The sequence below is a fragment of the Protomyctophum parallelum genome, assembly GCF_964188405.1.
Source record: "Protomyctophum parallelum genome assembly, chromosome: 13".
In the NCBI taxonomy this organism is placed as follows: domain Eukaryota; kingdom Metazoa; phylum Chordata; class Actinopteri; order Myctophiformes; family Myctophidae; genus Protomyctophum; species Protomyctophum parallelum.
The window spans coordinates 19,128,899-19,146,824 of record NC_139708.1 but is presented as its reverse complement, the minus strand read 5'-3'; the positions used below and the strand labels follow the sequence as shown (position 1 = coordinate 19,146,824).

The following is a 17,926-nucleotide window of genomic DNA, read 5'->3' as shown; positions in this document are numbered from 1 at the left end:
CTCAAAAATAGCCGATCTATATATAGCTCACAACAACTATCGTCACTACTTGTGTGCGACACTCTAAAAAGTAGTTTTCTGCCTGACGGTGACAATAATATGGTGGGTGAGATAAATGGAGTGTGGTGCAGCGACGCCCATACTCACGTGGCATGATCCCTTGGTCCACAAGCTGCTCTCTGGTTCGCCTCTGCTGCAAGCGGAGCTGGAGCACTGTGAGAGACACACACACGCGCACACACACAAACGCACACGCACACGCACACGCACACACACACACACACACACACACACACACACACACACACACACACACACACACACACAGTCAGTGCTGAAACCAGTCTTCACTATAATATAACAAACAAAAGTAATGATGTCTCCATCAACGCAATCTCCCAGTGGCGCGACAGGAAACCTTGCTCACTGCCACATCCAGTACATCTTATTCGCTTCCTGGATGGGTTTTAAACAAGGCACTGTTAAGAAGCATATCGCCCATTTTTACAACTTTATACAACTTAATGTGACCGGCTGGCTGGAATACCAACGATAAGCCAATATCTACATGAGAGATGCAAATGCACACGGACCGGTGAGGGCAAACACAGTATAGCCTCTGCTGTTCCAACTTCAGATAGCAAAACAGGCAACACTTTAACTGTCTAGCACTAGCACAGTATACAAAGTCAAATCCTTGGGACCTCCTCTGCACATTTCTAATACTATGTGCAAATAAACTAAACTTAACGCATACTGTAATTGTAAAATTTAACGTTGCTGGAGTTGGCAATGATGTGTTCCACGGATGGTGTTGGTTTTTTAAGTGCACTCTGATAAAAATGTAATTATTTTAAAGGAACGACTTCACCCATTTTAAAGTCAAAATATCTTCATATAATTGGTCCTCACTAATGCTCACGATACAAATTGACATTTCTGTCAATCTTTATCGTATTAAAATTCAACTCCATCTGTGACTCATAGGAGGGCTGTCGACACGTCAGAAACCCGCCCACAAGTGACATCATCATTAGGCATGTTTTTTTTTCTTTTCAAACAAGATTTCTAAATTTAGATTTTATTAACGCGAGAACAATGGCTTCCATTATAGCATGCTAGCTTTCCAGGAACAGAAAGCCTGCCGTTTCTATTATAGCTTGTGATTCCCCATCAATGATGTCACTGGTAGACGGATTTCTGAACTGTCCACAGCCCTCCTCTGAGATGCCGAGGGGGTAGACAAACATCGTACCACATTTTAATGAGCAAATAATACGTGAGAACCAATTACATGAAGATAGGTTGAGAATGGGTGAAGTCCTATACTTTAGGTCTCCCTTTGAACAGACACACAGCCAGTCGATACATCCCCATGGCGGCAGTGGCTCAAGGGTAGAGTGGCCGAAAAGGAACGTGAGGTTCCCAGTTCGATCCCGGGCTCCTCCAAAGTTAGGGTCGAAGTGTCCTTTTTTTTTTTTTTTTTCAAGATATTTTTTTTGCGGCTTACGCCTTTTATTGATTTTTGAAGGGACAGACAGTAGGCTGACAGGAAACGGGAGAGAGATGGGGGGATGACATGCAGTAAAGGCCGTGTCGGGTCCGGGAGTCGAACCCGCGGCACACTGCGACTGGATTACCAGTCCGGTGCCCAGACCGTTACGCTACGGCCTGGGCGGGTCGAAGTGTCCTTGAGCAAGACTCTGAGGTTTCCTCTGACATCGGTGTATGAAGAATGTGTGTGTGAATGGCTAAATGTAATCGTGCTTTGGATAAAAGCGCTATATAAATGCACCATTTATTTCTGGCAGCATGTTGCGTGTTTCTTCGCTGAAAATCTGCTATTTTTGGCGAGTGATGCAGCCACACCTCAAAGTATAAGTCAGCCCCAGGTCTACTGACAGCCCAGCAGACCATGAGAGTCTTCAGTAGCCTACAGAGGTGAAATATGTCACGCGTTGTAGACAGTCCAACAGCACACCTAGATCGAAGGGTTCGCAAACCTTTCAGGCCGCCCGCCGTGACCCCTCAAAATAACCATATTTGAAGTGAGGCATTACATTTAGTTTGACACTGATGAATATTGTGAAAACATCAGATTTACAAGCTCACAACGCCTATTCTCACAACGTTTGCCTCTTTCTCACATAATATTTGACTTGTTGTTAAAAAGGTCTTGAAAGTCATTCAATTGTAACTTTAGAAATGTGAAGATATGTACCCTGTATGTATGCACTCAAATTCTTTGTTTATTGTTTGAGTGAGAAAACAATGTTGCACATTAATCATCTGGGGAACCCCCAGAATAATTTTGGGACTCCCCTGAGTGTCCTGACTCCCAGTTTGGGAACCACTGACCTAGATGGCCTTTATGGTATTTTAAACACTTAAACCCATATGACCGGGGTCCCCCAGGGCTCTGTACTAGTTCCACTCATCTTTTACACTCAACATGAAGTCTCTTCACCAAAATGGGGATTGCCCATACTGTAAGTCCGACCTCCCCTTAGTCCGACCTACGTGGCCGGTTAAGACTGAGGTTAGGGTCAGCGACCTACTTGGCCAGTTAAGACTTATGGGAGGTCGAATATTGAGAGGTCGGAATAATGACATGGCACCGTTGGAACTAGCCAATCTACAAGCTCATGGCGCATTGCTACGCGTTGTGAGCCTGTAGGTCTGCTATTTTCGGCAAATCCCCCCCCCCCCGGAATAGGCATGCTATGGGGGGCCTTCATGTGGTTAATTAAACTGCTAAAGAAAGTGTGGACATGTTGTTTCAGCAGAATCACACACTGCCACACAAACAAAGAAAAGTCAAGCCGAAGGTGATGGGTGATGATGACAAACATGTGGCGGAGAACGTGGTGTGGTGTGAGGGAACATGAGGCCTGTGTGTGTGTCGTCAGCCCCATGTTGTGTTCTTCAAGTGAAGCCTGCTTATAGCAAGCTGGCTCTGGACCAGTGTGGGAATAGGACTCAAATGTTTTACTTAAGTAAAAGCATCAATACCGCAATGTAGAAATACTGAATAGGGCTGGTGAAGTGGTTAATGTAGGCCCTATTTTTTGTAATAATAAACCAAATCTACAAGGTAACTAACTAGTAGTAACTAAAGTTGCAGATAATTAGTGGAGTAGAAGTAAAAGTATTGAAATTTGGAAATATTATTAAATACAGTACCAAATGTACTTTGTTACTTTCCACCACTGCTCTGGACTCTGGAGGAATAGTGAAAACACACACACACACACACACACACACACACACACACACACACACACACACACACACACACACACACACACACACACACACACACACACACACACACACACACACACACACACACACACACACACACACACACACACACACACACACACACACACACACACACACACACACACACACACACACACACACACACACAGACCTGGCTGCAACTCTCCGGGGAAAAAGGCACTGCGTCTGATCAGGCCTGCGAGTGACTCACTCCAGCAAAAATAAACTGGGCAGCTGTGAGAACAAGGCCTGGGAACCATGAAATCTGGGGGCAGTTAGGGGGGGGGGGGGGTATGGGGTGGGCGTGGGGGGGACGGGACGCAGAGAGGACATGCATGGGCTCCCACTGGTGGGCAAGAGAATGCGGACCCAAGGAGCTGAGACGTAGGGTGGGAGAGCCCAGTCTGCTCTCTCACAGCCTCCAAAGCATTAACTGGCCCTCAACTCTGGGGGCACAAAACGCACTGTGCCCCCCCCCCCCACTGTTTCCTATTAAACACATGTGTCCAGCAGGCCAGGAAAGGGGGGGGGGGGTGGGGGTTGGGGCGTTGGGGGAAACTGGACAGCATATACGACAGATCATTCTTTAAGAAGATTAATGATTAGGAAGAAGAAGAAAATATCGCCGTTTGGTTTCAATATTCCTATTCACATCAGATGACTCTGGAGGAATGTGTGTGCGAGGATTTATGAATACAATGCTGCGTATATCAATAGTCATCCATCAAGTGCATGCCTTCCGGCGTCAAAGTGCAGCGTAATGGAACGCGGGGTATGGCAGAACACTTCACGCCCGAGGTCCTTTTCTCCTCCACCCGTACGGTACGTACAGTACGCTGGCTAGCTAGGCTGATGTCAATCCTGTTGTTCCGGGTGACCCTTGGCTGACCCTCCCCTCTCCTCTGCGATGCACTCTCCTGCTCACCAGAGGAGCATAAACAGAGGTAGCATAAGGCTTTAGTGAACCCGAAATCCCTGTCTTCTGATGTAATCTCTAATCTCAGATCCACTCCTCTCGGCAAAATCATCTCAAGACTCGGATGGAGTTTTTCAACAAGCACTCGATAAAGATACAAAAAAAAAGAAGAAGAAATAAAGCTTTGTTATGGACTTAGATTTCTTTGAGTTGTTTAAGAAACAGTCTGACATTAGTTTCTGTTGACATTAAGGTTATAAATAACAGAGTTTTTTTTAAATACAGCCTCTTTGTTCCAAGGGAAATGAGGCGACTCTGTACAGAGACACTGCAAACCTTGTCACAGTCAAGTCTATACAGGAGATAAGCTAAAGTATACCGTATATATTATTACATAACTGTTAGTATAGCATAATTTGCATGCATTTTACTATAAGGTGGTACAAGCCATACACTGCAAACCACGACCGCGAATGGATAAACACATGAAATGTATTTCTATAAAAGCCTTTTACTTTAATTTGCCAAACCTTTCAAATGAGCTCTCATGCATCATTTTCAAACCACAAGTTAGCCAATGATGAGAGACAAATTTTATAGAGCTAGTATGACGCTTACTGTATGCACTTTTGCTGTAGTAGTAGCTAATGTGTTGGTTGAGTGCTCAACCTTTTCAGGCCGTGACCCCCCAAATAATCATATTTTTAATAAAGTAAAGCCTACTGTAACAAACTGGGTAAATGCTAAAAATTAAGAAAATTACCCTACTGTAATGCAGCCTTAAAAACCAGGAAAACAGTGCCATATAATCACACAATATCCCAAATACCAGATGATAGTTGCATAAATGCATAAATCCATATAGACATGGACACTGTATCTATTACTTGGATTGTTATTTAAAGGCACAGTAGAAGCAACCTATAGACAGCTCTGTTGAGATCCTGGCAGACTTCTTCATTCTTAATTTAATTATACTCGGTGTAGCACATCAAAAATAGCAGAGGTTGAGACTGAGCTTGGAGATCAGCTATTTTCGGCACACGAAAACAAGGTATAAATCAGGCTTGATGAGATGAAGTGTCGGGTGATGCAAGTCAAAATCATACCGTACGAAGAAAATACAAATCTTGACCTGGATTATATTATATATACTTGTTTTATTTGACTCGAATCGATGTTTGTATGTCAATACGTTGTGCTTACAGAGACTAAGTCATGCTTACATTACGAGGCAGCAAACCCTAATCAATCAACAGAGCACTATTATAAACACGGCTTATCGCCGCTGTCCGGCGGCAACCTCTTATCTCCATATTCTAACTTTTTTTATTTTGCGAATCAACGAGCTACTTGATCATGCTACGACGGCACACAAAAGCATCAAAAGTAGCAGATCCACACGTTTCGAGCTTGTGGATCTGCTGCTTTTGCCATTTTTTAACGTGAATCCTGAAAAGTTAACAGTTTGGGACATAAGAGGTTCCCACCCCGGCCGACACAGACGTCATACAGTCACACACTCAAGAATATCCTACTCCAACATCTAGCATGATCCATCTCTCCTACTCCAACATCTAGCATGATCCATCTCTCCTACTCCAACATGATAACATCTAGCATGATCTATCTCTCCCCCTTCTCTCCTACTCCAACATCTAGCAGCATCTATCTCTCCCCATTTTCTCTCAGACAACTTTAGTTTAGCATCCATCAGCTAACAGCAGCTTCTTGTCCTGTATACGTACGCGATGCACACACAAATCACTCCGATGAGCTTTCATCATGAACCCTAGTCTGGTTTCCTATGGTGTTCAGGGGGCTCAGGCTACTAAAGCCTATAATTTTATTTTTTGTAAAACTTTATACTGTGACGTTTTTAATTCGAAATAACTGAAACATTTGAATACACACAGAGAATGTGTCTAGGAGTAAAGGAGAGAGAGAGATAAAGAGAGAGAAGAGTAAGAAAAGAAGACAGATGAGAGGAGAGGAGAGGAGAGGAGAGGAGAGGAGAGGAGAGGAGAGGAGAGGAGAGGAGAGGAGAGGAGAGGAGAGGAGAGGAGAGGAGAGGAGAGGAGAAAGCATCTGATTGTAATTTACCCCTACAGATGGCGGGGGCCTCCTCCACGTCAAGGCAGGCCATAGAGGACAGTGGTGGCTTTCTCCGTGGCCAGGTCTGCAGTCCCATGGGTTGAGGATAAGGTCGGTGGAGAACGAACCGTTTACACAGGAGTTGAGTTGAGTTGGGGAGAGAGAGACGAAAAGCTCTGCGCTGCTATACGAGCACGCCGACAGCTGGTTTCTGAGAGTGGAGCCAGCGTGGTTCCGCCCCTCTTCCTCTCTGACTGTCTGCTGGAGAAAATGTGTGTGTGTGTGTGTGTGTGTGTGTGTGTGTGTGTGTGTGTGTGTACACACACAGTGTGCTCACTCTCAGCCAGTGAGCGTCAGGAAGAGGAGGAGGAGGAGGAGGGAACACAGGTCTGACTGCTGCCCTCGTTAACCCTTGCCAGTTCCCTGCACTCTGCTGTCTGAACACTCGGCTGGCCAGGCGGGCCAATAAACGCAACAATCTAAACATTGGGGGCATTTTCATCAATGCCCTCACAAAACTGACCAACCGTGTTGTTCGGTTGGACAACACACCAATAGATTGAGACCACATGATCGCTTGAGAACATATTGTATTTACAAAGTGATTTTGGCGTAGCATACAGGCTCTGCTAATACATTACTCCCTGCTCAGCAGAAAGCATTTAAGAGCAGGAAAATATACATCTATAACAACACTTATAAGAAAGCAGAGCCTGGCGGTGCTGGGGTGGTGGTCAGGTGGGAGCAAACAAAGCAGGAGTTCCACCGCGTCTCAAGCGTGTGGTAGGATGATCTGGTGCATCTCAGAGGCAGGACAGGTAGCAGGAGGAAGGAAGGCACTGGAGCAACTCGGACAGTTTAAGCCCTTTTTAATTCACAGGGTGCAGTAAAAGTAAAGTAAAAACGCTTTGATCTGACGAAGATGTGAAGATGTGACCCATACATCAAAACGTCAAGTGTCACTTGCACCCTGTGAATTAAAAAGGGCTTAAACTGAAGTGCCTTCCTTCCTCAAAGCACATATAACAGACAGTGACAATACAACAGGAGGAAGTGCGATGAATCAGGTGAGCTCAAGTAGACTGCCAATTGATCAGCTGCTTGTCTGACACGTCACACAGACTACGTCTCCCACACAGAGCTACACATGCGTGCCAACCTCTGCTGGAGAATATCTGCCTGAACTAGTCTCGCACTAGTTCTGCACGTGATTTCTTTGGTCAGAAATATTGCAATATATATTGCAATATATATATTGCTATATATATATATATTATATATATATATATATATATATATATAAATGTTGTGTCACGACTCACTACTAGTATAATGCAAAACAAACACACTGTCTGTCCCCTGCTGGGTCACCAAATATTTATCTCTGTGTCACATTTTGGTGATAAACTGGATATAGTTCTTGTGTTGTGATTTTTAGTTTCATCTTTCATTCAGCGATATAATGCCATTTTGATTCACTGCAGTCCGTGTCGAATCTTCATTCCGATCTTATCTGTTGTTGTCTTTATTTGCAAAAGAAACCCCAAACATATTTGTAAGTAATATTTACTCAGAAGGGGCCCTGTTTAATGTCAAGTTTGATAAAAAAGAAAGACAGAAAACTGGGTTAAAAAGAAATGTGAAGGAGGGCCCGAGATGAGCGAAGACAGAGCCTCATATGAAAGACTTTACGGTTAGTAGTAGATACAATAGTTGCTCAACAATACCATTCATCACTAGATGGGAAATGAGCTAAAAGGAAATGACTCTAATTGTAATAAATGCCAGGTGTTTCAGTGGTCCAGGAACCCTGCTTAAACAGAACAATGTTCCTATAAAGAGCAGGTGTTCAATCCCTTAGTATAGCTCTTGACCAGATGAAGCCATGACAAAGATTATTACGCTCTTCAAGCGGTCTGTTGTCAAACTTATGTATGACTTTGTCTGTTAACAAAATAGATTCAAAACATGGGAGCATTTAGATTTGAATCGAAAACGGACTTAATAAGCATCAGTGTTACATTATTGTGAAATCGAGGATTATACACACGTTTAAAATATCCTCACTGAAATAAATAAATACATACAAATATGGGATTCGATCATCATCGTCGATGCTTGCATTTACATTTCCTTAATCAGCAAGCCACTCAGAACAGCACTGATCTCCTATACAGTATGTCCCCCATGTTGCTCCATTTGGGGATTAGGCAAAATGTTGTTGTGCCTCATTGTTGGTGAATACCAGCCTGCCTACCAGATGTGTGTACAAAGTGCAGCCCATTATTAAGACTGATATGCCCGGGGAGCAATTCCTGACTGGAATCTGGCAAGCTCTGTGAGCATGACACTCAATTGGCAATAACAACCACGCTTCTTCGTCTTCTGAAAGGACCATGTCAAAGCAACATCAGTCACAAGTCTTTCAAAAATACTGTACATATCCGTCCGAATTATTTAAAGGCCTATATTGGAGAACAGCTTATAGGTAGCCTAAATAAACCAATTTCCCAAGAACCAGGTTTGATTTAAACTATTTGAACTATGTGAAGATGTATTGTATAGGCTTCCCGATGCAATTCCGATGTAATTCCTCACTTCTCTCCTCTAACTAATTGGAGGAAAGAGCTTGTTTTCCCATTGTCTTAAATTGCTCTTAAATGGATGATGGATGGATGAATACATCAGGGTTTGGGTCACTGTAGAGGTCCAGTACTCACCGTTCTTGCGCTCCGTAAGGGCCACAGGACTTGGGCTGTGCTGCTGCTGCAGAGACAGTTCCTCCAGGTCAGGACTTGGGCTGTGCTGCAGAGACAGTTCCTCCAGGTCGTGAGTTACCGCCTCGCTGCACGGGCTGGGGCTGGGCTCTCCTCCCGTCACCTCGGGATCCCCGTCCACAGACAGACTTCCCTGAGACCCCATCATGGGTCGTTCTGGAGGTTTTCCCAGACTCCGGTGAAGCACGGCACCTGAGGGACCAATGCAGGGGTTGGGATTTTTAGGGAGAGGACAGAAATCAATATCAGTTTAATAATTTGATTATTCTTTTATTACAGAATCATTTTGCAGCACATTGGTTCAAAGATGCGGTCAATGTCCTCAACTAAATGTTTCTCTACAAGAAGGTTCAAAGGCATAGAAGAGTTTGAGAACCGTTTCTGACGCATATTACAGACATACTGCATTGGCATTTGGCACCAAAAGTAGCATCTGACACGCCTATTCGTTGCTTTGAAGTACATGAACATGAACTTTGATCAGAATTAAAAATACAAAATATTTTTTTAACCTTTAGTGTTACAGTACTTTACTGCTTGACTTCAAAATTATTGAAACTTAAGAAATTCTTAAAAGAATGTATGAAGTACCGGTACCTTCTTCTTTCCATGAGCCAGACAAATGTGATCTTATTTCACAACAAGACATGTATCCTACTCTTCCAAATAGTTTGGGCGTTGTGTAACTTTCCTATTAACCTCCCAAAGGAGTTTTTTGTCATGCTATTTGTTTTGGCGCATGGTTGACTCTACAAATTACATTACATAGCATCATTATTGATTCCCATGCCTTTTCTTTATGAGAAGATTTTTTTTTTTTAAGAAATAATAGGAGGAATTTGTTCTTCCTGGTTGTGAATGCTCACTGCACCCTTATTTTCCAATTAATGTACACACACAGCCGGGACAGACAAACATTCTTGTTAACACAACTCCCCCAAAGACTGGCTTGGGCGCACATGGAGATGTTTCCCTTGAAAATGGCTCAACAAACACTGTTATTACACATTACACAATGATGCATAATGTTCTTATCCAAATATTTGTGTCAGACACAAACTAAACATCACATACATCATGTGTATCATGTATATAATATATTATTAAGTGTAGGCTACTCGTATAATAAATACGGTATAATAACGTCCTAGAGCTTACAGCAAATTATTTTACGATGACGAGGTTTAGGCTATTTTCAGATCGTGACATATTTCTGTTTTAGAAAGCCAGGAATTTCCTAAATACAGATACAGTAGATGTGTGACCAAAGCAGCTCGTGTGGGAAAACTATGTACACAGTAAGCCTTATGGCTCAAAAAAAATGACTGTTCTATCTGCTAGATGAAATTCCTTGAGCCTTATTTTCACAATTTCTTTGTGGGCCACCCTCCCAAAAAATACACCCAACTGCATTACATGAAGCGGTGATGTTTAAACGATTAATACTGGCGCGCTCTCTCATATCACATCTGTGAGTGGTGTAACAGAGAACGTGAATCAATAACCTGAAATGAGGAAGATTGAAATCAAATTAGGGGTGAATTCCAAGCGGGAATTCAAGCACATGTCCTGTTAATGCGTTGTCTAAAGCAACCATGCAGCCAAGGCCATTTGTAACTTGACCCCATTTGAATCCCATCCAAGACCAGCTTTCAAAGCACGGTTCATCTTCAATCCATAATCCAATTCCAAATGCTCCTTAGTTTACACTGATAGACACTTCCAGTATGGCCCATTAATACCACTGTCCTGGAAGAATACTTACTGTATTTCTGACTGGCAGGGGAATGTCCACTTTTTCTTAAAGATGGAGTGCCATGATCTTTGTATTTTTTTCCAGTTTTTCATGTGTTTATGAGGCGACAGTACTTCATTAGAACCCTTGGTGTGGTTGTTTCTTCCTAGAGGCTGAAACCTTCACCTTTATAAAGCACATTTAAAAACTATTTCCATTGTACCAAAGTGCTGAAATGGAGTTGGGGTGGACCTGGGGCCAACTGCAACATTGGGCAGAAGACAGACTGCATTGGCATTCGTTGGTGAAGACCTTATGTGCTACCTAGCACGAAGAGGATTAAGTAAGTAAGTAAAGTGCTGTATAGACATTTCATCAACATGACAGATACAGTAGTGAGAATACAGCAAAAAAAGAAAACTACCGACAATAAAAGCACAATTATAAACAAACTAAGGTTATCATAAAAATCAAATGATATACTGGTTTAAAAACAAGAACAAAGTCACAGGCAATCAAATGCTTGGGAGTAAAACAGGGTTTTAAGTCTGGATTTAAAAAGGTCAATGGAGGGGGAGGTTCTGATGGAGTAGGGGATGGTGTTCCACAGCCTGGGGGCTGCAACCGAGAAGGCATGGTCGCCTCTAAGCCTCAACTTGGATGTCGGGAAATCTAGAAGCTCAAGGTCCGTGGATCTGAGCTGCCTAGTGGTGGGGGGGGTATTCTACCAGGTCTGTGATGTAGGCAGGGGCTAGGCCATTCAGAGCTTTATAAACAAATAAAAGAGACTTAAAATGAATTCTGAATTTCACTGGTATGGTTTAAATTTTGACTATGGAGCGGAGGTGGAAGGAGCTTGATTTCACAACTGCGTTTACCTGTTTATCGAATTTAGATTTGGGGTCAAAAAGCACACCCAGGTTTTTGGTGTGGGGTTTGACCAGGTAAGACAGGTTGTCTAGGTCCTTCTGGATCTTGACAGTCAACGTGCCAATGAAAAAAACAGTGACATATAGTGACATCACAATATCATCCCCTCCCCTAGTAACCTCTCTCCCTTTATCATACAACACAACAGCTGTGGGTGTGGCTTCAGTTCAGGTGGATCACCACCCAACAGTCTGTCCACATAAAAAAAAATCATTTTAACAAATAGTGTACACTTTTTTGAAAAGTGTCTTCCTCCTTATATAAAAATAATAATACCTGATGATCATGTTTTATGTTGGAAAAAAATCATGGCACTCCATCGTTAAGGTACTGCCTTGACAACTGGACCTTTACAATTGGAAATTTACAATTCATAAGATCGGGGTTACACATCAACCAAAATACAGAATAGCCAAGTTATAATCTATTATTGTTAAAGCTAAAAGAGGTTTTAAAAAAATATTTTTTCTGAGGTAAAACCCACACGTCTTTTTCTTAAAGAGTAGTCTTACAACATCAAAGCATTTTTTTAAACATTCCATCTTAGGTGTCTGTAAAAAGAAAACAGTAGTAGCATATTTAGAGTTATGCTGAATTATTCTCCAGTTACAGTGCACCGCTCACAGCAAGTCGAGGTCCAACTATGTTTTACAGCTAATACGGCCACTTTAGATTCCACATCAGAAGAACGACACCAGCAAAGGCAGCTAACAATACTAGAAAAACAACCCTTGAGCTAGTTTAAAACGACCACTTATAGGCTATGAGAAAAACCTTTAGACATAATCCCCTGACCTTCTCTAATGCTGAACACACGTGACGTGACCAAGTTCAGATGCACTTCGTGGGTGTTATCGAAACGAAAGGTCCTCCTGGCTCACCTTGGCATTTGCAGCGAAACCCAGAGACTGTGGGTGAATTTGAATCCTGGTGCGGTGGCTCAGAATAAGGCTCACGGCACGCACGCATGTTTGAAATCTGGTCTCGGGCATGCATGCAGGCACATACTTCTCCGTCCACATGTCAAACTACTATCATGTCAAACTAAGCGAAAGTTATTGGAGTTTGTCTCTGAAACTGCCAGGCATGTGTCCTTTTTCAAAAGGCCCTGCAGGGTGATCTATTGCAGGTTTACAAAAGACACATTTTCTTTCTTTTTCCTTTTCTTGTGGTGCTTTTATCTTCATGGGTTCACCAGCAAATGTAGCAGGTTTGTTGTATCTGGCCAAGTACATCCAAATACATTCTGGAGGCACAGTCAGGGAGTCTGTTAAAAGGAAGATATTTCTAGTGATGGATCACTGTAGGGAAATTACTTTTCTGCATTTAACCCTGCATCCTATTAGGAGCTGTACTGTGCAGCCCCAGAGGGGGAAATCAGCCTCACACCTCAACACACAACTGTCCTGGGGAAGCCACCAGGGATCAAACTAGGGACTTCCTGGTGTTCTTCAGGGGGTCCTTGACATGAAAACGTTGGAGAAACACTGACATAGAGAAACTGTTATAGGATTTAGAAGACATTTGTAGAATCGACTACAGGTCTTAATGGTTTTAAACCATTATCCTGACTGGCGGCCTACTGTAGCTGTCCTCACTCCATCCAACAATGTCGTTATTAAGATGTGGGGTATGTGCGTCATTCACATACTAATACAAACTAGTACAATATGAGTATTGTTTTGATGGTATCAGAAAGACTGATGTGTCAGAGGTGTGATTCTCACAGAGGAGTGACCCAAACAAACACCCTGTGCTATCACGTCCCATGAACACTCCTAGGCAGTCCAACAACGCACTGCAGATGGTGGGAAAGCCAGAGGGAAATCCCTGTAGGCCTGAGTTCACTTTGAAGCCACGCTAAACATGCAGCTGCCAAGAGAGGCTGAAAAGCCATGCCTTTGGCATCATCATCATCATTATTATCAACAACACAAACAAACACACACACACACACACACACACACACACACACACACACACTGACACACACGTGCGCAGGTCTGTGACTGCGAAAAATAACATGCGTGCACACATGTACATAAATGCGCACGCTTACATATGTGCATAGTTGCATACCCGTGATTGCATTGTGTTTGCTATCTTAGATTAGCTGTAACATGAGCTGGGAAATCATGGTACATCGTGTGGCAGCTGTTTTACAGGGTCATGAAGATAACACTTACAGCAGTGGTTTTCAACCAGTGGTCCGGGAACCACCAGAGGTCCTTGAGGGGGTTCCAGGTGGTCCCCAGCTAAATGATGGAAAGTTCTTAACCAACCATTGGACCCTTATAGATCTTTAACTCTTGAGAGTGTAAAATGAGACCTGTGTAAAACTCTCAAGAGTTAAATTATTGTTGAAGAAGTCTACACAATTACAGAATGTAGAAGTTGTAATCTCTGTTATCTCTCCTAATGGGACCAGCATCAATACAGCATGGAATTGTGGACAAAATATTTATTCAATGAGAACAAAATATTCTTTATCGTCTTGGGTCTGAGAGGCTACATGTCATCAAATGGTGGTCCGTAGCTCAGATGCAGAATAAATAATGAAAACCACTGACTTACAGTAACAGCTCAACCCATTGTCACCACCGGCCGGGGTTGGAACTGAGACATTCACTGTGAAAGGCAATTTATATTTTCCAGAAGACACAAATGAATGTTTTTTTTAATTTGGCTTTTTTTTTTTTTAAGTACGCCTTATTTAAACACCAGACGGCATTACATCATGGCAAGTCAGACAAGCATTTACCTGTAAACAATTACCGTAATTTCCGGACTATAAGCCGCACCTGAATATAAGCCGCACCAGCCAAATTTAGGGAAAATCCCATATACAAGCCGCACCGGACTATAAGCCGCACCGGACTAAAAGCCGCAGCTACGTTAGCTCAGAGCCTGAGATGGCTCTGCGTTAGCTGTAAAAATCCATAGATTAGCCGCACCGTTGTATAAGCCGCAGGGTTCAAATCATGGGTAAAAAGCCGCGGCTTATAGTCCGGAAATTACGGTAGTGGCTTTGCAGCTAAAGCACATAAATCCGTACAATTACAAGTCTTGAAATTTGACTAAAAACTATGAAAAATGACATGAAATTCAAATGGCCATCAGTCAAGACGGTGGACTGATAATCCACAATAACTAACTGCACGATGACTAAATTGGCAATAAATCAGCTAAATGTTTGAAGGAATGTGCAAAATGCAACCGAGAGTTGTCTCATTGCGAAGGCACACTAATTACATGTGACAGTGTGATGAGTATAAAGCCACAGAATGGAACTTGTGGATGATTTCTCATGTGTTTTGTCAATGTTTGTCAATAATCTGTACAATTTTTAAGATTCCAGCATGATCAATCCCAGAACTACAAAAGAGAAGAACATTGAGGGATTTAGGCTACGCTTTAATGTGTACATGACACAGTCACCTAATATTTGGCTGAATTTAAATTAAAAATAATTGCTTTAAAACAACCGTTCATTTCTGGTAAGACTGGTTTAAATTACATTACATTTTTGTATATGCCATGATATTCAGGTTGATAACTGTTATCGGAAATAAATACAATAATACAAGTGATACGGCCATTGCAGTGGAGACTGTGTTATCTCTTCCAAGGAGACTGTTGCTGTTGTTATAACCTCAGTGCTGTAAGTTTACATTCATTTTCGAGTTCCTGTCATATGCTAGGTGACAAGAAATAAACAGAAAGCCACACTGTGATGACAGCTACTCTCAGTTTCTAAATTGGCTTGGCCATCTAATCCACTGCATACACAAACTCTACCATTACACACTGTGTTTAGCCAAGGCTATGTATGTGGGAAACAGTGGTGGGAAGTAACTAAGTACTTTTACTTAAGTACCGTACATAAGTACAATTTTGAGGTATTTGTACTTTACTTGAGTATTTCCAATTTCCATTACTTTTACTTCTACTCCACTACATCTCAGAGACAACATTTGTACTGTCTTTTACTACAATACAATTATTTGAAAACTGTAGTTACTAGTTACTTTGGAGATTTTAATTTTGATTAGAAAACATACATTAACCACTTCAACCCTATACATTTCGGCCATTTGAAAATAGCCAATCTGCTATTTTCAATAGATTTGTACACATTTTGATGCCGATACTTTTACTCAAGTACATTTTTTTACAGTAGTTCTAAATTTCAGTATTGGCACTTTTACTTAAGTAAAACAATTGAGTACTTTTTCCACCACTGGTGGGAAACAGCAGAGAAAGATGATGATTGCTCTGGCTGTTAGTGCTACTATGTGTTTTCTTTTCTTCTTGTAGAAAAGAGACCGGTTGGTTGTAAGCTGTGCAATTTGCTAAGAGAGAAAAGAAAAGAAAAGTGGGAAGGCCAAAACAGACCTGGAGAAGATCAGTGGAGAGTGAGGCAAAGACAACCGGACTATCGTGGGCCCAGCTGAAGAAAACTGCTCAAAACAGAGTCCGATGGCGGGGTGTGATTGCGGCCCTATGCTCCACCTAGGAGCCTACAGGAATAAATCAAAGTAAGTCAAAGTAAGAGAGACCCTATACGAGTGTGCTGTCTGTGTGTGGAACAATCTTCTAAAATTTGCTTTCTTGCCTTGATCTCCCTTGATCTCTCTTCTTCCCTTTCTTTGTTTCTTGGAAAAAATAACACGATGGGATATATGCACAAAAATGAATTTCACACACTTTTTTTTACTGTGACGTGACAATAAAGATGTTTCAGATTCAGATTCTATTGGTATGTGGATAAGCTGTATCTGTTCATCATGAAGCAATGCAGGTATTATACAGGTATATTGCTTATATCATGAGGGTCAACCCTCAACTAGTCTCTCGAGACAGACTGTTGAATAACGACACTCATATTAAAAGGAAAAGAGGGTGCTGTTTTTCCTTAATTTTTTGATGATGGGTTCTCAGATTGACCCTCAACAAACAGTGTCATGTAGCTTAGTATAAGTTAAATGTACCACATCGCCTCGGTAAGAGCAACAACAACAGCCAGCGATTAACAGTCAATATGGGACACAACAACAATGGATGATGACGAGGAGATAAATTCGGTGGAAAGAAATCTCAGCCACAATAAACACTGATTACCTCACCGCCATGAGGCCAGCAGAGGTTATAGTTACTAGTATGCAGCTAAAAATAGCCAATATTATGAGCCAGGAACAGCATCTGGGAAGTGAGGGGTGGGTGGTGGGGGCACGGGACTTTTCCTTTTGTATGGGGGAGGCTCGGGGGGGATAATAGTCACCTCAATCTGGACTCCACATAAGCAAACTGTTGTACTTGTCTTTAAATACATGCTATATAGGCAGCGTTAACGCCTTCACACACACTCCCCCTCGCTGAAATTCCCTGATTTCAACGACCATAACTTTCCCATAACTCTTAATACGAGTCGCGAGTGGCACGCCAGGCCGTTACTATAAACTACTCTCCACTGCTTACATCTTGTTCTCTTGTCTCTGCTGCTGCTGCATGGGGCCAGCAGGGCCAGCATATGGACTCAGCTTGGCAGGGGGTGAGTGGAGTGGATGAGGGGCGGCTGGCTAGACCACAGAATCGGACAGAAATAACTTTCTTGCTTGCTCATTGGCATGCTGCTGCTATAGGAAACTGACTATAGGTCTGCATGGGAGCCAGAGGGAGTATCTGTTTTTGTCTAGTATCACAGAGAATGGTGGAGCGAGCGACGAACACAGAGATACTGTAGTTCTTTTCTCTGTGAATAGCAGACCTACGAGTGGCGTGCTATGAGCTTGTAGATCTGCTATTTTTCAATAGCTAAAGCATAACATGATGCTAACACCAAAAGGGGTTCCCGCCCCAAAATGGGTTAAGATAAAACGAAAGTCTGCACACTGTTTTTTCATCCACTGACAGTTTATTATTAACTATGATCAACGTTTTGATCCTATAAAAGGATCTTCATCAGAACTAAAATGGAATGGTATTTTGTTCAAGCAATCATGTAGTAATAACCATTCATCACCATTCAAAACATTGGTCAAATATACAGTAAATATAACTTAGTGCCTGAACGATTTATCATTTGGCTGATTATTGGCATATCACACGCACGCACACACTCACACACGCACGCACACACGCACACACACGTACGTACACACACGTACACACACACACACACACACACAC

At 42.4% G+C, this 17,926-nt stretch overlaps 1 protein-coding gene across 7 annotated transcripts in view; it reads right to left on the bottom strand.

Annotated features, from left to right (window-relative positions):
* The window catches only part of mrtfbb (myocardin related transcription factor Bb), a 36,218-nt gene that overhangs the window by 15,806 nt on the left and 2,486 nt on the right, over nucleotides 1-17,926 (bottom strand). For 5 of the 7 annotated variants that reach the window (XM_083780350.1, XM_083780356.1, XM_083780351.1 and 2 more), the window contains exons 3-4: nucleotides 9,016-9,264; nucleotides 148-213 (exon numbers count right to left, since the gene is read on the bottom strand). In XM_083780350.1, coding sequence (XP_083636476.1) covers nucleotides 148-213; nucleotides 9,016-9,220 — 271 coding nt within the window. In that variant the 5' untranslated portion in view covers nucleotides 9,221-9,264. Of the gene's footprint in view, nucleotides 1-147; nucleotides 214-6,304; nucleotides 6,485-9,015; nucleotides 9,265-17,926 lie in introns of those variants that run through there. The other 2 variants (XM_083780352.1, XM_083780355.1) reach the window with 2 other exon arrangements.